The 22,039-nt window shown below is 40.6% G+C and overlaps 1 protein-coding gene across 1 annotated transcript in view; it reads left to right on the plus strand.

The window, feature by feature from the left end:
- Positions 1–22,039, plus strand: part of SLC16A10 (solute carrier family 16 member 10) — a 53,799-nt gene that overhangs the window by 23,084 nt on the left and 8,676 nt on the right. Inside the window, exons 2-3 of the mRNA XM_066610780.1 lie at positions 3,309–3,453; positions 9,816–10,221. Of these exons, the coding sequence (XP_066466877.1) occupies positions 3,309–3,453; positions 9,816–10,221 (551 nt within the window). The remainder of the gene's footprint in view (positions 1–3,308; positions 3,454–9,815; positions 10,222–22,039) is intronic.

Consider the following 22,039-nt stretch of genomic DNA (forward strand, 5'->3'; position numbering starts at 1 on the left):
AAAACAATTCTTATTCTATTCTTGAACAAAGGCTACCTCACTGTATTTTCATTAGTTTGATTTTAGCACTCTCTCTGCCATTCAGTTCCAGCCATTATTGGTCTTTCTGCCATTAATTTCATTACCTTTCTTTGATCCAGTAGGTTGTTCTCCACCACCACCACCACCACCCAAATTTGCAAACAAGAACTTTCTTGGCCAAATGTCCCCTTTCTGCCTGCTAAACTCCCATGCGGGATGCAGCATAGCATGTTTAAGAACATAATAACAGCCCCACTGGATCAGGCCATTGGCCCATCTAGTCCAGCTTCCTGTATCTCACAGCGGCCCACCAAATGCCCCAGGGAGCACACCAGATAACAAGAGACCTCATCCTGGTGCCCTCCCCTGCATCTGGCATTCTGACATAACCCATTTCTAAAATCAGGAGGCTGCGCATACACATCATGGCTTGTACCCCGTAATGGATTTTTCCTCAAGAAACTTGTCCAATTCCCTTTTAAAGGTGTCTAGGCTAGACGCCAGCACCACATCCTGTGGCAAGGAGTTCCACAGACCAACCACATGCTGAGTAAAGAAATATTTTCTTTTGTCTGTCCTAACCCGCCCAACACTCAATTTTAGTGGATGTCCCCTGGTTCTGGTATTATGTGAGAGTGTAAAGAGCATCTCCCTATCCACTCTGTCCATCCCCTGCATAATTTTGTATGTCTCAATCATGTCCCCCCTCAGGCGTCTCTTTTCTAGTCTGAAGAGGCCCAAACGCTGTAGCCTTTCCTCATAAGGAAAGTGCCCCAGCCCCGTAATCATCTTAGTCGCTCTCTTTTGCACCTTTTCCATTTCCACTATGTCTTTTTTGAAATGCGGCGACCAGAACTGGACACAATACTCCAGGTGTGGCCTTACCATCGATTTGTACAACGGCATTATAATATTAGCCGTTTTGTTCTCAGTACCCTTCCTAATGATCCCAAGCATAGAATTGGCCTTCTTCACTGCCGCTGCACATTGGGTCGACACTTTCATCGACCTGTCCACCACCACCCCAAGATCTCTCTCCTGATCTGTCACAGACAGCTCAGAACCCATCAGCCTATATCTAAAGTTTTGATTTTTTGCCCCAATGTGCATGACTTTACACTTTGCAAATGGTATTATTTTTTAACAGATTTCATTATTTGAAAAAAAATTTAAAAGGCAGGAAGTGGTGTTATGTGAGAACTTAGAAGATGTTATCATTCCAAGTTTTTATTTTTATTAATTTTAAACACTTTAAAAGTGTAGTAGGTATGTGATATAGTGTGGCAGATACCGCCACACAGGGCCTCTGAGAGGAATTTTATCAGGGGGTACAAAGTTTCTTTTGGGCCCCTTTGCAAAGGGGGGGGTGAAACAGAGTGGGAGAGGATGGTGATGGGCAAGTAGAATGGGGGCAGGGAGAGGCCAAACAGGGTGGGGGGGAGGGTGGAAACAGCTAGAAAAGTCTTTGGAAGCCTGATTACCTACACATGTGGCATCAGCAGCTAGATACAGGAATGCGGAAAAGCAAACACACTCCCAAGTCTCTCTAAAATCTTTTAAATCTAGAAAATTGTGCAGAAAATTAGCATCATTGTATTTAGGGTCACGCTAGAAAGGAAAGTGTCCTGTGTGTACCAAAACTTGCTTCTGCAGCAGCTGTAGTCTTGCAGCTGTGTTTCTGAGCTCCTGTACACTCCTTTATGGTAAGCAGATCTGCAAGCCAAAGAGCTAGTGTAGCCAACCAGTTTCCTCCCAGATTTGATACTGTGTTAAGGAATGTCATGTATGCATTCTTCAGCCTAGCATATATGGCTTGCCAGTAGCTGCAGCCACAACCTTGTGGTAGTGACTCCAGCACCCCATGTGGGCAACAAGTCTGAGTAGATAGGAAAATGTAAGATCCCAGGAAGTTTCTGGGCCCCCTCCTTTGGCTCCTGGGCCCCCTTTTTGAGTCTGGGCCCAGGTACAAATTACCCCCTTTACCCCCCTCTCAGCCTAGAAAAGAGGTGCCTGAGGGGGGACATGATTGAGACACACAATTATGTAGGGGATGGACAGAGTGGATAGAGAGATGCTCTTTACACTCTCACATAACACCAGAACCAGGGGACATCCACTAAAATTGAGTGTTGAGAGAGTTAGAACAGACAAAAGAGAGTATTTCTTTCCTCAACATGTGGTTGGTCTGTGGAACTCCTTGCCACAGGATGTGGTGCTGGCGTCTAGCCTAGACGCCTTTAAAAGGGGATTGGATAAATTTCTAGAGGAAAAATCCATCACGGGTTACAAGCCATGATGTGTATGTGCAACCTCCTGATTTTAGAAATGGGCTATGTCAGAATGCCCAAAGGATCCCAAAGGATCTCCTCTATGGTGAACTTGTGCAAGGAAAGCGCCCTACAGGTAGACCACAGCTGCGATACAAGGACATCTGCAAGAAGGGATCTGAAGGCCTTAGGAGTGGACCTCAACAGGTGGGAAACCCTGGCCTCTGAGCGGCCCGCTTGGAGGCAGGCTGTGCAGCATGGCCTTTCCCAGTTTGAAGAGACACTTGGCCAACAGTCTGAGGCAAAGAAGGAAGGCCCATAGCCAGGGAGACAGACCAGGGACAGACTGCACTTGCTCCCGTTGTGGAAGGGACTGTCACTCCCAAATCGGCCTTTTCAGCCACACTAGACGCTGTTCCAGAATCACCTTTCAGAGCGCGATACCATAGTCTTTCGAGACTGAAGATTGCCAACATATGTCAGAATGCCAGATGCAAGAGAGGGCACCAGGATGAGGTCTCTTGTTATCTGGTGTGCTCCCTGGAAATTACCTTAAACACCAAAATGCAATGTTCTGTGTTTTTATGTCGTTGTCAACAAAAACAAATACTCTAAGCATTGCCCATGCTGATGCCACTGCATCAGCATGTGGAAGTTTAGGTAGGATTCAGCTACCTGTCTTACACAGTTCTTTGGCTTGCTTGTTACAACATTTCATCCTTAAAATACTGTGCTGAATGGTTTTCCTTAATAAGTAAATAATGGCATTCTATTTTCAGCCATCTTTTGCAACTTGAATTTCTTAATAATGTTTTGGACCTGATTGCAATTTCACATCTCCAAATCAGATGTGCAAATTCTTTCTCTGCCTCCAGTGTTTAACCTGGAGCCCATTTAAAGTTTTTGAAACTGGTGGTATAAAACCGCTGGCCAGTACTGTGTTAGTTTGCCAGATTTCCTTCTGTATTCCCCTAAAACTGGAGTAACTATTTCACTGTATGCTCTTAATCTTTTCCACAGCATGGGTGAATTCCCTGTCCATGGGAATGATCTTCTTCTGTTCTCCTATAGTCAGTGTATTTACCAACAAATATGGGTGCCGAAAAGTAGCTGTTGTTGGAGCAGCAGTGGCTTTTGTTGGGCTCCTTTCAAGTTCATTTGTAAGGTAAGAATACTTACTTTTTCATGACTCCTCTTTATGCTTGTGGTCTTTGCCAGTATGTCACAATTGCAGAAATCTTGGCTGAAATAAATCTTATGATGTATCCTGGGACCCAGAGAGTGATCAAGGGTGAGCTCTGGACTTCCCTTACAGCAAGAGAGTTGGTGTCAGCAGGAGTGCTCAGGTGCTGCCTTTGACTTTTTTTTTCAAAAGAACATTAACTGATAAGAAGCATCAGGCTCAGCAGGAAGCAGTAGCAAAAAGAGATGGGAAAGAGCAGTGGGACAGGCCAAGGGGGGGAACAGAAAGAGAAACTGGGGAAGGCAGGATAGACCTGGATGGTGGAAGGAGGAGAGAAATGAGAGATGAGGAGGAAACACAAGCAAAAGGGCACAATACACCCAGGAATGGGAGGAGGGGAGAGAGAAGGATTTAAGGACAGGGGGAAAGTATCTGTGGTAAAGAGAGAGAATCTAGGAGAAAGGTGCTGAGAAGGGTGGGCTTGTCACTTTCAGCCAGACATCAGCAGGGCTGTGTTATACTGGGGCAAGCCTGAGGGCAAAATCTCCCTCAAGGGGTGGGAGTATAAGACCCCAGCTGCCTCCTGAATCAAGTGCAGTGAGCACTGTGATACCTTAATTGCCAATAGTTGGAAGATGGGCCTCCACTTGAGGAGCCAACAACTAGGATTTTTGGAACTACGAAGGGTAATATAACCCTTCAGGGTGGCTGCCAGCTCTCCATGAATTGTTTTTGTTGTTCTAAAAGCCCTGATAATTTTCTTCCCTTAGTGGTTTTTTTCTGTTGCACTTTGATACAAAATAAACCCCTTCTGTGCAGATTATCCCTGCCTTATCTCTCCTTATGCATACAGCTTGCACAAGTCTCTCTGATACATAGCAACCCTTTGGAAGGAGGAAGAGAAGATGACAACCTTTTATATTATTTGGGATAGTTTTTAATCCCATTGTTTAATTTTATATGTCTTAAAACTGTTGTAACCCATGCTAAGAGTTTAAGATGAAATGAGCTAAATGTTTCAATGAAATATAAGTTTCAAAACAGAAATAAGTGACACAAGAAGAAACCATTCTAAAAGAAATTTAAAGTTGATTTTTTTTTGCTATAGTCTTTAAGTGTGACAAATGATTTGCAAACTAACATTTGTTTAAACTCCCTCTGGCACAGATAGCTCAGTATTATGTAATTAACTTGTTCTCTGAATCAAGATACACTTAAAAGGAAGTCTTTAAGTATTAAACTATGCATCTAGTGATATTAGAATTATTCCCCTTTCTGGTTGCTCTCTCAGTCAAGGATCTCTGGTGACTCTGACCATGATTCTTCCAGCCTGAAGCTGCTGCTACTTAACACCAGATTAGTTATGACCAGCTTAATCCTGGACCTGATCCTGAAGTATGTCTCCAATCTGGGGTGCATTACAGAAGTCTGGTTGGATGAGATGAGAGAGTTTAGTTTCTCCTAGCTGTGTCCTCCAAGTTCCCAGGTGTAGCAGCAGCCAGACTTTCAGGGAAGGAGAAAGAGGTTGCAGTAGTCTGATTCCATCTCCCTATGCAAGTTCCCTATACAGCAGTGTTCAGGTTCTGAGTATCTGGTGCTGAATGGGTGAGACAGAATAGGAATTCTGTCAGTGTAGCATCCACTCTGTTATCGAAGCTGACTAGGGTGATCTTGGATGTAACATATATTTTATATTACAAATACAGAACAGTGTTGTAATATTCAAAATGTATTTGTCAACCCCTGACTCTCATAATTTTCTAAATTATGTGAATGGAACAGGAGTAATTAGCATAAAAATGGTGATGATTATGATAATGGGTAGTATTTATACAGTACCTTGGTGCAGTGGCCTTGTGGGGTGTAGGTGTAGGGACAGCAGCACCCAGGGCAGAGACGATGTCATTGCGTGACATGACATCATCATGTCACTTCCGGGTTTCCCCTTCTTTAGAGCTCTTGGAGTGCTTTCCGGCAAGTGCTTTAGTAAAGAGTCTCCAGCAAGTGTTTGGCGGCAAGTGATGCAGCCACATGTGCACTCTGGAGTTCCAAAGAGGTTTGTTTACTTGCTTGTTTGCAGCCCCTTTAAAACTCTGGAGCACTCGCATGACTGTGCTTCGGCCATGTGGTGCTCTTTATGGCCTAGTACCAGGGCAGGCTGCCCTCCACTTGCTACACCACAGCTTCACATACATCATCTTGGTAGTGCTTACAATAATCCTATAAACTACATCATTGTGATCCCTACATTCAGTCTGTTTGTTGCCTAAGGTCCGTATACTGGAACAGAGGCAAGATTTTAACTGGGCATTCCTTGCAAGACAGGACCATTTACACACCACTCTTCACAGATCAACTTGCACGATCCGTAGATAGTCAGCTATAAATGAAGAGCAAGGATAGTAAAGTTAAGGGGACCTGTACCAGAGATTGGGTCTCTGTACCATCTCTTAATTATTGGATTAATAACCATCCTTCTATTGGGAAAAAATCTCACATTTTGAAGACAGGAAATAGAAAACAAACTCATGTGAAGAAAACTTGGCGAAGCAAAACACAAAATTTGGCATTGGGTGAATTTATAACAAGATCTTTTTTTTTATGAAAGCTGGATTGTATCCCTGTAAAAAGGGGATACAATCCCTTTTCTTATTTGGCATCTTCAGGGCTCTGAAGGTACGTTTTGAGAAGAGAAGCACAGTGTTTCTGTCAGCTGCCTTGTCTTAAAGTCTCACTAGTCTTAAGGAGAAAAGTATAGCCCGTAGCTTGACTTTGTCTCAGTTTCACTCACTAATGAGTGCCATGCTCTCTGATAAAATGATCCAGTTTTTCATGATGTTTTCTACCTCCAGTTCATCATTGGCCTTGAATAGGGCATCAACCTGTTGCCCTGTAGTGTCCTTTATAAGTGTTCAATAATAAAACAACCATGGAGTTGTTTTTCTTAACAACCTATTGATTTTGTAGAGATAACTTTATACAGGTCCAGCCTTGTTATACAGGGATTTTTTATACACGAATTTGACTCAATATTAATGGCCACTGCCAATGCAAAGGAATGTACTGATCCCTGGAGAAGGGGAAAAATGCATCCCTTTAAAACAAGGGTGCCCAAACCCCGGCCCTGGGGCTGCTTGTGGCCCTCGAAGCCTCTCACTTCGGCCCTCAGAGAGCCCCCAGTCTCCAGTGAGCCTCTGGCCTTCCGGAGATTTGTTGAAGCCCGCACTGGCCCAACGCAATTGCTCTCATCATGAGGGCAGCTGTTTGACCTCTTGCATGAGCTGTGGAATGAGGGCTCCCTACACTGCTTGCTGTTTCATGTCTGTAATACAGTAGCGGCAGCAAAGGAAAGGCCAGCCTTGCTTTGTGCAAGGCCTTTTATAGGCCTTGAGATATTGCAAGACCTTCATTCATTCATAGAAGTTCATCTTTAATATATTCATTTATGTAAACTTATGTAAATTTATTCAAATTTTAAATGTAAATTAATCCCCCCCCCACATACACACACAATGTCAGAGAGATGATGTGGCCCTCCTGCCAAAAACTTTGGACGCCCCTGCTTTAAAATCACAGTTTTAAAAAAACCTATTCTCTTACTGTTGTAGAGAGAGGCAATGCAACCCATTACAGGTATAACCTAATCATCCATAGATTTTTCTCTCTCAGTGCAATGAGAAGCACTCCTTAAATTAAAAGAAAACAGTCTAACAATGAAAGAGAGAGAGAGAGAGAGAGCAGCAGCAGCTGACAATCCATCAACCATTCTCTCTTCAGGTGGCTTCAGGCCAAGACCCCTCCCTTCCCCCTGAACACATGAAAGCATTGGTGAAGTTGGAGTTGGGTTGGAGTGAAGCCTTTCTAAGAGAGAGAGAGACTGATTGTTGGATTGTCTCTTAATGACTCTATCTTAACATCACAAAGGTCAGCAAGGCTGTTTTTAAATCACCCTAGCAAAGAAACTTTATTTTAAATTGGTTTGCTGTAGTGCTTTTTTTTTTTGCCATCCACTGAGACCCTCTTGAATAATGAGACTCAACCTGTAGTTTTTTAGGTAGAAATGATTTGTACTGCTCTGAGAGTGCTCTTCATGATGCTTTGTTATTTCTGCACTAGTTACAGCTATTTCTAGTTGAAAATGACTTTCTTATGTTCATTGACCTCTTCCTTATGTTTTGTGTACATTATAAAACCAGACCATGGGACAGGATGAAACTGATTCTGTGCAACCAAGGGGAATATTGAGTTTGTATTTCACAAACAGTAGCCTGCCCACCACATGGCAAACCACTTTTGAAACAAATGGAAGTATGCAATATGACTTGGGTGTGGCAGGCTTGTTCAAAGAAGAGAAAGTAAAAAAATCACATGGTATAAACCTAAGTCCTTGAATGTATCTGAAGCAGTTCTTTGAATCACATTCACATTTGTGTATTTTGGCACAAGCAATTTGTTTCCACTTCCAGGTGCTTAGTAGGGTAAATAGAGTTCTAGAAAATGCAACAGCTGCAAAGGAAACTTTCATAAAGGTCTCTGATAAGGTGTAATGGAGGTCATTTTCTTCATTCTTCAAAGATAAACTACAATATATGCAATGTATATACTGTAATATATGCTATTAGTATATTGTCAGGAGCAACTTTTGTGATGCTTTACATTTTTATAATTTAGATATGTGATATTCAATAGTATCTCTTTAACTTTTAAAACTCTTGTTTTGGATTGTTTTGAAAATCTTAGAGCCCAACCTTCTGCATGTCTGCTTGGAAGTAAGCCCATTATTGTCAATGGGGCTTACTCCCAGGTAAGTGTGGATGAGATTACAGCCTTTTAAATGTGAATTTCTGTGAGTGAATCTGGTAACTTGTAATTAAGTTGCAGTTACATGGCAGATTATAGCAGAGATTGAAAAGGTCTGAAGTTCTGTACCATGCCATGCAGATTTTGCTGAAGTCATGCATAAGTCCAGTAGAAGCAACATGTAGAGCTAAAAGATTGCCTGGAGCTATATTGAGGCATTTTATGAGTACTATATGCATTTGTTTGCTTACATCTGTCTCTCACTGGTTAAAAAAAAATCAAAGTGAAACTTCACAATATTGGAGTTTTGAGAAGGAGTTGAGAAGTTGAAGTAACTAAATTATGTACTATTGAGTGATTTCAGACTAGAAAAACTCAAAACATTTGCATCTTGCTTTGGGTTAATATTGCATGCTGTTTTAAAATGAAAATGATGAATCCATTTTGGAAAAAATGATTACGTTTTGAGAACTCAAGCATAGAGGTGTTCGTTTTTGTTGATAAGAAGACACAAAATGCTACATTTTGCATGTTAATTCATTATATTTTCTTAAAAATAACACCATTTTCCAACACCTCTACTCATGGAATACTGGCCTGTCTGTTGGGGGTATCATTCAATATGATAAAGGAGAAGGCCTTCTGTTAAATAATAACAGAGAATGTGTGTCAAATAAACCTGGCTTTCTCCTTTATTTTTGGCATAGACACCTGGTGTTCAAAGGAAAAACAAAATAAATTCAGCACTTTTAGATTGCAAATCCTTTTTATTTTTCTTTCCATTTTCTATTCATTTAAATTGAGACTCCTTTTTCATTTTTCTTTTGCTATGTAAACTGCCTTGTGAGCAAACAGTGCAGCTATGGCATGCTTCTTCCTCGGTCTCTGCTTCACTATTTTTACTGGGTTAAATTAGAAAAGGTGGTTCTTTGCCACCACCTAGAGAGCCCAGACAGAAGGCAGTCATTTTGGTAAAGCCGCCTCCTCAGATGACTAGAGGTCAGGTCAAGTGGCAGGTGGCGGAGAGGTAAGACGGGGAGGTAGGGAGGAGGCATTCTGGTGCAGGCGGAGGGCTGGGAAAAGGTGTGGTGGGAGAGGGAGTGGGACGGGAGGGCGGCAGGTCTGGTGGAGCTCAGTTCTACCAGATCCAGAGCTCCCTGTTGGGCCACATGGACAAGGGACTCTGTGACCTGCTAAAGTGCCACTGCAGATCAAGTAGCCCCATTGTGGGGCTACTTTCCTTACTTAGGGAAGAAGATGAATGTCCCCTTCCCCTGAGGAGCCGCCACTGGCTGCCTTGCAAGTTTAGGGTGCCATGGCAGCCATTTTAGTGCCATGACAGCCCCACACACTGGGCAGATCAGGATTAGACTACCCGTCACCTTACAACTTTCATTAAGAAAATGCAGTACTGTACATATTACAAATGAATGCTTTATTATTTAATGCTCTCCTATCTGTTGAAATTAATCTTTGTATTCAAGAAAATTAAAATAAATGTAGGCAGGGCAATGTAATCTAATATTTTTTTCTTTTTATTGTAGCACACTTGGACCTCTGTATTTCACCTACGGAATTTTATTTGGCTGTGGTTGCTCTTTCGCATACCAGCCATCCCTAGTCATCTTGGGACATTATTTCAAGAAGCGCCTGGGACTGGTGAATGGTATTGTCACTGCAGGAAGCAGCTTGTTTACTGTAACACTACCTTTTCTTTTAACTGTACTGATTTACTCAGTGGAACTAGAAGGTACTTTCCAGATTCTGTGCATCTTTGTATTTGTTCTTTTCCTGGCTGGCTTTACTTATAAGCCTCTTGTTTTTAATACCAAAGAAAATTCTGCAAAAAAAATTTTCAATTTTTCCATTTTCAAAGTTCCAAGTTATCGAATATGGGCTTTTGGGATCCCAGTTGGCTTATTTGGATACTTCATACCATATGTTCATTTAGTAAGTATATGTTTTTCTCTCCTTTGATAATAATGTGACTATATATGATGACACAAGGTTGTTTTTTTAAAAGAGAAAACAATAAAGTGATTTCCTCCTTCTATTCTTACTGAGGACCAGAGCATGTAAAGCCCAACATGTCATATAGGATAAGTAAACATAAGCTACAGTTGAGAAGAATTAATATGGTGATCCCAAATTTATGAATGAAACAATGTGATATCATCAGTCTCTTTCTTTCTGTGTAGTAGTATGGGAAAATTGGTTTTACTCCCTCTAGTCATTTATTTAAATTGCCTGTTGTGCTGCTGTTAGTGGAATTTCTTTACTTCTTCAGCATTCTAGTGAATACTGCCATGCTTATTATCTTGCATTTTAGCCAAGCAAACACTCTAATCCAGTGGTTCCCAAACTTTTTCCACTGGCGGCTCCCTTAACCTACTGGGCCATTGGCCACTGCACCCCATTAGAGCTGCAATCCTGTACACGCTCGCCCCCATATCCATGGGGGTTCAATTCCTGAACTCCACATGGATAACTGAATCTGCGGATATGGGGGATGCCCCCACCCATGGAGGGAGAATGAGAGGGGCACATAAGGGCATGGATTTGATCTGTGGTTAATGGAAACCACAGACACAGAATCTGCAGATACATGGGCCCCATGTATATTGTATAGGGTGGCAGTTTTTTGTGAGGGTTTCGTAGCTCCCCTGGTTGATTTCTGCAGATCCCCAGGGAGTCACTCCTCACAGTTTGGAAACCACTGCTCTAATCAGATAGACTGATAGGCTTTAGTATATAAAATCTAAGCTGCTTAATTTGAGCATTCCTTTCTGCATGTTTTATTTCCTCCTGTTTTATCATAAGCCAAATTTAATGTTTCAGAAACCAAAAAATATCAAAACCAAAACCAAATACCAAAAACCAAAAACTTGATAGGGAGTAAGCCCTAATGAATTCAGTGAGATTTACTTTTGAGTAAACATGTTTAGGATTGCACTGCAAGGCTGCAATCCTAGATATACTTACCTTGGAGTAAGCTCTATTGAAATAAGTGGTACTTACCTAAGTAGGCATACTGTAAAATATTAAGTAGACTTGCACTGTAAAATATTTAACAAAACATACAGTCGAATCAAATGTGCACTAACGATTACAAAAATATAAGTGACGACTGCTTTCCAAATTTCCAGTGTCTTCCTTAGGTTGACAATTATGTCTTTGATATGGTGTTAACTTTATTAAGCTAGGTATTTCCATAATTTGAATTTAACCATTCTGTCTTTTGGTAGACCTTGTCTTTCCAATTTTTTTTTCAAAAGTTAATCTAGCAGTGGTTATCAAAATTTAATTTTATCAACATGTTCACATGGTCAAATTTAGCAGAGGATCTTGAACTAGAACAGGGGTGTCCAAACATTTTGGCAGGAGGGCCACATCATCTCTCTGACACTGTGTCGGGGGCTGGGGAAAAATAATTAATTTACATTTAAAATTTGAATAAATTTACATAAATGAATATATTAGAGATGGAACTTATACAAATGAATACAGGTCTTGCAGTAGCTCAAGGCCTATAAAAGGGCTTGCACAAAGCAAGGCCAGCCTTTCCTTCACTGCCACTGCTGCATCACAGACGTGAATCAGCAAGTAGTGGAGGGAGCCCTCGTCCCACAGTTCAGGTGAGAGGTTGAACAGTCATCCTCACGCTGAGAGTAGTTGCATCGGGCCAGCATGGGCTCCAGCAAGTCTCTGGAGGGCCAGAGGCTCACTGGACACTGGGGGCTCCCCATGGGCCGGATTGGGAGCCTTCGAGGGCCGCAAGTGGCCCCCGGGTCAGGGTTTGGGCACCCCTGAACTAGAATAACAATTACATTAATAATGGTTATAACCATCATCAGATTTGTTTTTCGTCAACAAAGATGCTATTTGATTGACTGAGACCTTTATTGGCATAAAACAATTTCTAGGAGATAGAGACAATGGACAATATAAAATGCACACAGCAAAAACATGAATGTGATTAAAAAACATCAAACATTATACTACTGTACTCAGGGCACAAGATAAAGCATGTGGGGGGGAAATTATGGGGTATCCCATTTTAACAAATTATTCGGAATGAGAAACTAAACTCTAGCACAGTGTAACTCCTGTAGCTTTGTTAGCTACATTAACTATTATGCACCTCATCAATTCATATATGTTTTACTTTTCAAGTGAGTAAAATCTCTTTTAAATGGGCAAGGCTACAGTTCTGGAGAGGCAGCAGGCAATGAGTTAATATCTTTTCTAACAGGGTAAAGGGTTTTGCTGACCTGGTATGAGGTGAATTCAACAAAATTCAAGTCTGCTAAAGATGCTACTTAAAAGTCGTCAAATGCTGCTTCCTTCTTTGCTATTTACAAATGAACTCATAAGGGAATTTTGCTATATTTTTCTAACTGGAGATAAACACAGAATCCCTTTTAGAGAAATTAAATGAGTTATTTGCATCTGTCTTCATGTCAGAAGACCTTGGGCAGATACCGCTACCCGAACGGCCCCTCCTGACCAAGAAATTAAGTCAGAGGTTAAAAGAGAAGATGTTTCAGACCTAATTGATAAATTAAAGATCAGTAAGTCACCAGGCCCTGATGGTATCCACCTAAGAGTTATTAAGGAATTGAAGAATGAAGTTGCTGATCTCTTAACTAAAATATGCAACTTGTCCCTCAAAAGGCCACAGTGCCAGAGGATTGGAGGATAGCAAATGTCACACCGATTTTTTTAAAAAAAGGGAAGAAGGGGGGATCCGGGAAACTATAGGCCAGTCAGCCTAACATCTATACCTGGTAAGGTGGTGGATTGCCTCATCAAAGATAGAATCTCAAATCACATAGATGAACAAGCCTTGATGAGGGAGAAACAGCATGGCTTCTGTAAGGGCATGTTTTGCCTCACGAACCTTTTAGAATTCTTTGAAAAGGTCAGCAGGCATGTGGATGCGTGAGAACCCGTGGATATTATATATCTGAACTTTCAGAAGGCGTTCGACATGGCCCCTCACCAAAGGCTACTGAAAACACAGTCAGGGAATTAGAGGACAGGTCCTCTCATGGATTGAGAACTGGTTGAAGACCAGGAAACAGAGTGGGTGTCAATGGGCAATTTTCACAATGGAGAGAGGTGAAAAGCGGTGTGCCCCAAGGATCTGTCCTGGGACCTGTGCTCTTCAACCTCTTCATAAATGACCTGGAGACAGGGTTGAGCGGTGAGGTGGCTAAGTTTGCAGACGACGCCAAACTTTTCCGAGTGGTGAAGACCAGAAGTGATTGTGAGGAGCTCCAGAAGGATCTCTCCAAACTGGTAGAATGGGCAGCAAAACGGCAGATGCATTTCAATGTCAGTAAGTGTAAAGTCATGCACATTGGGGCAAAAAATCAAAATATAGGCTGATAGGTTCTGAGCTGTCTGTGACAGATCAGGAGAGAGATCTTGCGTTGGTGGTGGACAGTAGATGAAAGTGTCGACCCAGTGTGCGGTGGCGATGAGGAAAGCCAATTCTATGCTTGGGATCATTAGAAAAGGTATTGAGAACTAAACAGCTAATTTTACAATGCCATTGTACAAATCTATGGTAAGGCCGCACCTGGAGTATTGTGTCCAGTTCTGGTCGCTACACCTCAAAAAGAACATAGTGCAAATGGAAAAGGTGCAAAAGAGAGTGACCAAGATGAGTACTGGGCTGGGGCACCTTCCTTATGAGGAAAGGCTACTGTGTTTGGGCCTTTCAGCCTAGAAAAAGGTGCCTGACTGGGGACATGATTGCAACATACAAAATTATGCATGGGAAGGATAAAGTGGATAGGGAGATGCTCTTTACACTCTCACATAACACCAGAACCAGGGGACATCCACTAAAATTGAGTGTTGGGTGGGTTAGGACAGACAAAAGAAAATATTTCTTTACTCAGCGTGTGATTGGTCTGTGGAACTCCTTGCCACAGGATGTGGTGACGGCATCTGGCCTAGATACCTTTAAAAGGGGATTGGACAAGTTTCTGGAGGAAAATTCCATTATGGGTTACAAGGCATGATGTGTATGTGCAACCTCCTGATTTTAGAAATGGACTATGCCAGATGTAAGGGAGGGCACCAGGATGCAGGTCTTGTTGTCTGATGTGCTCCCTTGAGCATTTGGTGAGCCGCTGTGAGATACAGGAAGCTGGACTAGATGGGCCTATGGCCTGATCCAGTGGGGCTGTTCTTACGTTCTTAAATCTCAACTAGTATAGTTCTGGAACCTGTCCCACATTCAAGAGTTTACAATCCTCAGGTATTTTTGTCTTCCATCTTATGCTTTGCTTCTGGTGAGTATTGGGAGAATGCACCTTGTTACTCTTTATGAGGATTTCCAATACTGTGGTACTAAATCTCTTAGAAGTACATAAGATATGGGGTGATGAGGAGAGTGTGGGAAGGGGCAGTGTGAGAGGATAGTTTGAGAGGGAAGTAGCTTCTATGTCAACTGTTTTCAATCTCTCATCTCATGGCACACTGACAAGACACCATTTTTTGACAATTGACAAGGCACACTGCACTGCCAATGAGGTGTTCACAACCACCCTACTAATAAATGACACTCCCCCAAACTTCTGCAGCATACCTGTGAACCATTTACAGCACACTAATGTACTGGTGCACTGTGGTTGAAAATCCCTGCTCTATGTGGCTTTTTGTGGCAAAGCAGAACTGGTAGCATGTCACTGCATATAAAACACAAGCAGAGAGGACGAAGCTCAAGCCATTCTTCAGTAGGCAGGGGACAGTGTCATCTGTTATTTTTATGCCATCTAATAAGTAGGAAATAATTTGTGCTTAGCAAAACAAGGTTAGAATTCCTGCTTTGGATTTTGATGCCATCGAATAAGTCACTGATATTCTAAATTTGTGCCTATGTTGCATCTAATAAACTTGTAACATCTTCATTTGCTTTGTAGATTTCTTTTTTTAGATTTGTCTTGGCACTTCATACAATTATTTACTTCTTGTGAACTTGATTACAGTCTCTGACCTTATTAAAATGGTTTCTTCAGAGAATTATCTTACAAATCTTCCATGATAAAGAAATTGAAGAAAACTTGGTTTTGAATAATTGTAAATTACAGTTGTGTGAACAGTACAGAAGGTATTGAGCACCTTCCTGTCCAATACTAGATAAAAATAATGGGGACATTTTGATTTCAGTGACCTTTCTCACCCCTACATCTAAAGAATATTTCTTGAATGTTCCTGTTTTTGCTTGGATTTGTATATCTGTTCTGGGACTAGTCAAGCCTTTTTCTGTACTTTACTCTGTAATGAGTAAATATACATAACCATGAATTTTTTCCCCCAAAAGCTGATTTAGTACTTGGAAATTGAAATGATAGGGGCCTGCTCATGAGGTGGGTGGAAGGTCTCACCTTAAGCAGTGAATCTGAGGAATAGAGGTTCAAAATGTGCTACTGCGGGTCCTACCTTCAGAAACTTAGTGACTGCAGTGAGGAGCACCACCAAAATGGTGCCAGGTTATGGGTATTGTGTGCTGGCACCTGACTGTGATTGTGCTGCCACAGCTCCTTGAAGAACAGAATGAATCTAGGAAATCTGCGCAGTGCACATGCCTGGCATCAACTGTGAAGAGCCCAGGGATGTCAGACACATTTCATACAGTGGACCAAACAGCATGGCAGGGCTGGAAGTGCTTCAGCAGAAATGGTTCCACTGCAAGTGTGGCTCACATGATAATGGGACCCTCCCAGCATTGTTCTTTCCAGTGCTGCTCCTGCCCATGCATCACTTTGCAACTGAGCCACTGATGGTGGTGCTGGGAGAAGTCCAAAGAGCTGTCCTAATGAGGATTTTTCCCCCCTAACATCCAGACTAAATTTCTGCTGTTGTAGCTTTACAACATTATAAAAAGTAGATAAACAATTGTTTATTTGTGTTGGAGAAAAGCCCAAGCAGTTATATCTTAAAATGTTTGAAGATTATCATCCTTTCTCCTTTAATCTTTCTCCCAAGCCATTAAAGTATGTCCAGTTTCTTCAACATAACTTTTGATATGTAGCTGTACTTTATCTCAACTTGACTTGTGATCTTTGGCGTGTTTTTTTAAAAGATGTTTTTAGAATATTCTCAACCTTTAATGAATTTTCAAATCATAAGTTTCATGTGAAGAAATTTATAAAGAATTAGGCACTTGAGAAACAACTCTGCTATTGTGGCCTTTGTAGTGATGATGTTCAGAAGGGTTCTCAAGTTAGTTTCTGGTTTTTGATTCTTCCCATTATGAGGTACTGCTTTTGTATGCTACACAATGTGAATATTAGAGAATCCTTACCTACACATTTCCTTTCCTTTAGGTACTGGACAGTAATACCTGTATAAACCTTTCTTTGTAAATATTTGTGATTAGCTTATTATGATTTCTTACCAGCAGAAAGTGTGGTCTAAGAAGATTTTAGGTGCTGAAGCTGCATTTACCATGCTGTAGTTGTAATATTTACAAATCTGTAATTTGTTGGGATGGCTTTTGAGCCTACAACAGTGCTCATTTTTTTTCACTTAACTTTTTCCTGTCCCAATAATTTGTTCCTGATTTGTTCTTTGTGCTTCACACGGCAAAAGATTGAGTAGGAAATATTTGAGACTGCAGATTGAGAGCCCAATCCTGAGCTCAGCGCTCTGGCTTTTTGCCAGAGTGCACTGTCACAAATGTGCTATAAGGCACCTCTGCGAGGCTTACCACCAGTCCAGCGCCTGTGCTTAGTCCAGCGCTGGCCGGCGCTGGGCTAGTGCCAGGTGGGTGCCCATCCTCCTCTGCTTGGGGGTCTCATGGACTGCCAAGCCACAGCCTGGTAAGTCCCCTTCTCCAGAGGCACCGCCCGCAGCGGGCTGATGCATGCAGGATGCAGCTGGAGCTATTATGGCGCCACTACAGCCACACGCCCTGGGCAGCTCAGGATTGGGCTGCCCATCTCTTATTTGTGAGGGTTCTGTTCCCAGAAATCACTTGGATGACAAAAATTGCATTAAAGTAAATCCATTTTAAAAACAATGTGCCTGCTAGGCAATTTAAAAATGGTCTTGATGACTTTTGTGATGTAACACAGAGTCATTAGGCAGAAAATCCATCAATCAGTCTCTTTCCAGGCAGTTTGAAAGGTTTCACTGCGAGTCAGCGACCCATCCTTTCACCCAGACCACATTGCTGGGAAAGAACACAAAGTGATTCTTTCATGTGCTCATGTGCTTGCCTTGGAGTGAAGCTGCTGTAAGACCGCTTAAGGAGATAATGATTGATGGATTCTCAGCTGGCTGCCCTCTCTCACATTAATGAGGTTATTGTTAAACAACTTTTTTCCTTTAATTTAGTGCACACACTCAATGTGGACTGCTTTCAGTGTCTTATTAGCAGAAAAGTACTAAACAGGAATTCTAAAGGCATCTAACTAGATGATAAATAACTATATATCTCTGATACATTCTGAAGAGTAGCCAGGGTAGTTTGTTGCGATAGAAACAGTTTTGAAGCAGTTCAGACTCTTACTGAAGCATAAACATCCATGGGCCAGAGCTTATTTTGTCAGGAGGTAGTCACCTGACTTGTGCAGGTAGGTAAATATACCTGAAGTACAAAGAGAAAAAGCTGTTACAGAAGGAGGCCAAAAGTAAGAGGTAATGTCTGTCACACTTCAATGTGGAGCATAGATAAATTGGGATTCTTCATTAAGGAAGCCAAGCAGTGCCTTCCACTTGCATGTGCAGTCTTGGGATCCAAGCCAAAATAGTTCTTCTCATTTAAATGTTTCAATTATTCCTTTATTGTATAACTTTGGTTACTTTAGTAAATCAATTTCTGGTGGAAAATATGTACTAGAACAATCTATTCCCCCCAAAATGCAAAGGATAGTGTGTCTTACCTTGCTCTTTAAAACCATTGACTAGGACACAGTTCAGTCACAACTTGTTCAAATTCCATTCATTTCAGTGTGATGGTCACATTTAACTAAGTTTTGTGTTGTAATCCTAGACAAAATTAGTTCACAGTGACATGAAGATGTCACTCATCTATTTTTAAGCTCATTCTAGTTTTAAACGCATAGTAGTTTTTAAAGCAATTTGTTTTCTGCCTTTCTTTTCCATAATCTTATTGACCGCAACTACATGCTTTTAAAAACTTATTTTCTGTGTCATATATATATATATATATATATATATATATATATATATATATATTAGTTCTATATAAAGATTAGTTCTACTCATTAATTGTAAATCACTGCACATGTTACTATTTCGAAGAATGTTACATATTCAAAAGCATGAATGGCAGACATACTTTTCTCACTGCAATCCTCTTGCCTTCCTTCTCTGCCATTTCTTTCATTCTTTTTCTTCTTTGTTTATCCATGCCACCTTCCACACTTTACTAAGATCAAGTTCATATGGTACCTGTATATTGCAGTGCCACCTTGATTTTTCAGATGGATGTTTTCTGAGGCACCAGATCTTCGATAGCTCCCATGTGCTTTGCTTGCTTTTCTAATCTATACATTTATCTTCCTTCAGATCTCAACTTCTGCTGCAATTTGACTGCCCAGGTTAGTGAATTTCCCCCCTTTATAAGTTCTGTAACCACTATGCATTTCTTATCCCTTCCTTGCACTTGTCAGTATTAACCTGGCAGTGCTTTTGCTTTGCTAAGTCTAGCTCCTTAACGTCCATCTGAAAGTGCTACATTCTGTCCGTTCTGTGAAAAATGTTGGGAAACTATTGTTTCCATCTTACATGTTGACATCAGGCAGAACCAATGAAAAATTTTCATTATTATGTTACTACATAGCAGCTTTTATTTTCTTAGGAGGAAATATTCATTTCTCAAAATTTGTATAACATTAGAGAAGAGAGGCGAGATGTACAGGTTAAATGAAATTGGGTATTGGATACATAAAACAATCAGATGCGCCTAATGTTGATTTATGTACTTTGTATCAAAGGTATTCTCCATGATTAATCATTTGACTTCTTACATCCTGTGGGTTTAGAATAGGCTCATGGGTGGCATCAACAAAAGTCAGTCACTGGCCAAAGGCCCACACTCATCAGTATGCCAAGCTCCCCCCCCTTGCATTGTTGGATGTTAGATGGAGGCGCTCTGGGGGGCTCAGTATAAAGTTTGCTCCTGAGTCCCGGCAACCTGGTGCCACACCAAGTAGGCTACTGTGCATCCACATCTCAGAGCTGAGTAGAGATTTAATACTGACCATGCTCAACCCATCATCCATTATATAACTTTTTACATTTTATAATTTATTTTCCATTTAAAGGAATAGAAGCTAGTATTCTGCAATGTGTTGTAAATTTTAATGTGTATGCACACAAAGCATGCTCTTTAAACAGCAGAACAGTGAGAATGCCAACTGTGTGAAGGCTTCTGAGCCCCTCTACCCAAACTTGGAGGCATACTCTACATCACTTGCTAAACAACTTCTGAAACAAGGAATTTTGGGAACCAGTGATGAGACTCTCAAGAGCGAGAGGCTATGATTAGGAGGAAAAGGCATCGGCAGATCATGCAAACATTTTCTTTGCTTAAGATTCCTGTTCTCTCTTTAAATATGTCTTTATTTATAGACATTTAATAAATTATTTATAGAGCCAAAATAATATACACACTAATAAATGCAACAGCAAAACTCTTTTAATATTTTGTGTAAGAGAACATTTAACTTGGTGAGGCATACTTTTGAATAGACTTGCATAGAATTGTGCTGTTAAAATCAACACTGTAGGAAAAATTTAAATTGTTGTGTTACAGGAGTCTCCTGTAGGGTTGTTTAAAAGAAAGAGAACAAATTATTTAAGTGTAAAAGAAAACTTATTTCAGTATTATTTCAGAGCCTACTTATGCTCCAACAGCTTTATTAAACACAATTTTTATAATCCTAGTAGTTTGATTTGTGAATTACCATGTAATTGGGTTGTACTCTTCAAATGCCTAGAAATTATATGCAGTAGGTAGGGTTAGGATCTGCAGAATTAACTACCATTGCTGAAAAAGGAACAGCACCAATGTTGGATTTTTATCCCCTCATTGATTGGGTACATGCTTTCAGAAGAGTAAAAGCAATTCTATGTTGCAGTTTTACCATCTGTGATGGTTAGAAGTGATATGTCAGTTGCAAACACACACTCTCTCCCTTAAAAGAGTGAATAACAAAGATGGCACAAAACCAGTTGCATTAAATTGTGTGAATGGTGCTGTCTCTTTTTTCAAGCATTGTCCCACACATAATAGCCTGAGTAGCTATAGCACCTCTAGTACTTTTGTGTCTACAAGTATGTCCTCTCCTGATTGAGTTAACAATATTAGTGATATGCTGCTAGTTTTTGAAACAGTCAGCAAATTGTTGTATATACAAAACTACAGTTCTCAAAGCATAAGACTGGCATTTAATAGGGTCTTGCCAAGCTTTTCCCCATCACATGCCAGTTGGCTTTTGTGTGTATGTGTGTAGAATGGGTCAGAATAAGAATTCTGACTTCCTTCCAGTGCCTTAGTGGTCTCAGGCAAATTTAGTTTTTTTTTCTTTTCTTCATGAGCCATTTGCTTCCTTTTCATACTCAAAGCACATCTTGGGATCAGGTAGCTAGATCCTACCCATACCAACTATTGTTCTGTCTTGGGAATTGACAGCTTATCATGGACAAAGGATTGTAGCATAAGTAATACATGCTCAGACTCTGACCTATTTAAGGGTCAGACCTATTTAATGGTCAGGAAAAGAATATTTTCTTGGAAGAAATTTTATTCCAGTGATGAAGAAATTTACTTCATCTATGGGTGTTAAGATTATCAATATGTCAGAGGGCGAGAACATCCCAAGTGTGTTTGGGATCTCCTTGCCTCTTGGCTTTCAGAATATACTCAAGTTATTGACTACTCCTAAAACACACCTAGGACTGCAATCCTATATGCATTTACATGACAGTAGGTTCCATTTATCTCAGTGGGGCTTACTTCTGAGTAGACATGCATAGGATAGTGCTGTAGGCTTTTTGTACCAGGTGCTTTACTTATGGTTCCAGAGAATGTAATCTCTTTCATATGTGGTGCCTAATGAAGGTGACCTCCTTTGTCATTAGAAAGATTAGCATGCATTTTACTCAATGGATTTAGTTTCTAAAAAAATATATAATCCTCATCTAAACCCATGCTTTTAATGTAATAAAACACTAGTTTTCATCATACTTTTCTACTTTGCAGACCCATACACCTTATTTGCACATTAAATGCAATTGTTCTTTCCAGAGCTCATTCAATCAAAAGGTGTGAACTGTCATAACCTGTCTTTTCACAGCTCTCTGAGGAAAGTAATATCTTTTTGCCTCCTCAACTAATAGATATAACTGTGGCTCTTCCTGACTAATCAATTGGTAATTTCATTCAAGCTAGTTTTGGGGAGGCTGTTAATTGAAATTCTGATTGTGGTGTTTGGTGGGTTTCAAATATATTATTCAACTGGGGGATTGGAACAAGATGTGTGTGCTGTATTATCCTTTTCCATAGTTAATCATGCTCCCCTTAAACTTCAGTGTCTTAATTTTATTTAAGACAATTCTCTTATGTAGCCTTTAAAGATTAGTTTCTGACTTATGCTTATTTATTTTTGATTTTTTGTTTTTTAAAAATATTTTTCATAGATACAGTTATTTGTTCCTAAACAAAGGAATTGCTTGTAGTTTCACTGTATTTGGAAAGCACTTAAGACCCTTTTTGTTCTGA

Source organism: Tiliqua scincoides, chromosome 1, assembly GCF_035046505.1.
Source record: "Tiliqua scincoides isolate rTilSci1 chromosome 1, rTilSci1.hap2, whole genome shotgun sequence".
NCBI lineage: Eukaryota > Metazoa > Chordata > Lepidosauria > Squamata > Scincidae > Tiliqua > Tiliqua scincoides.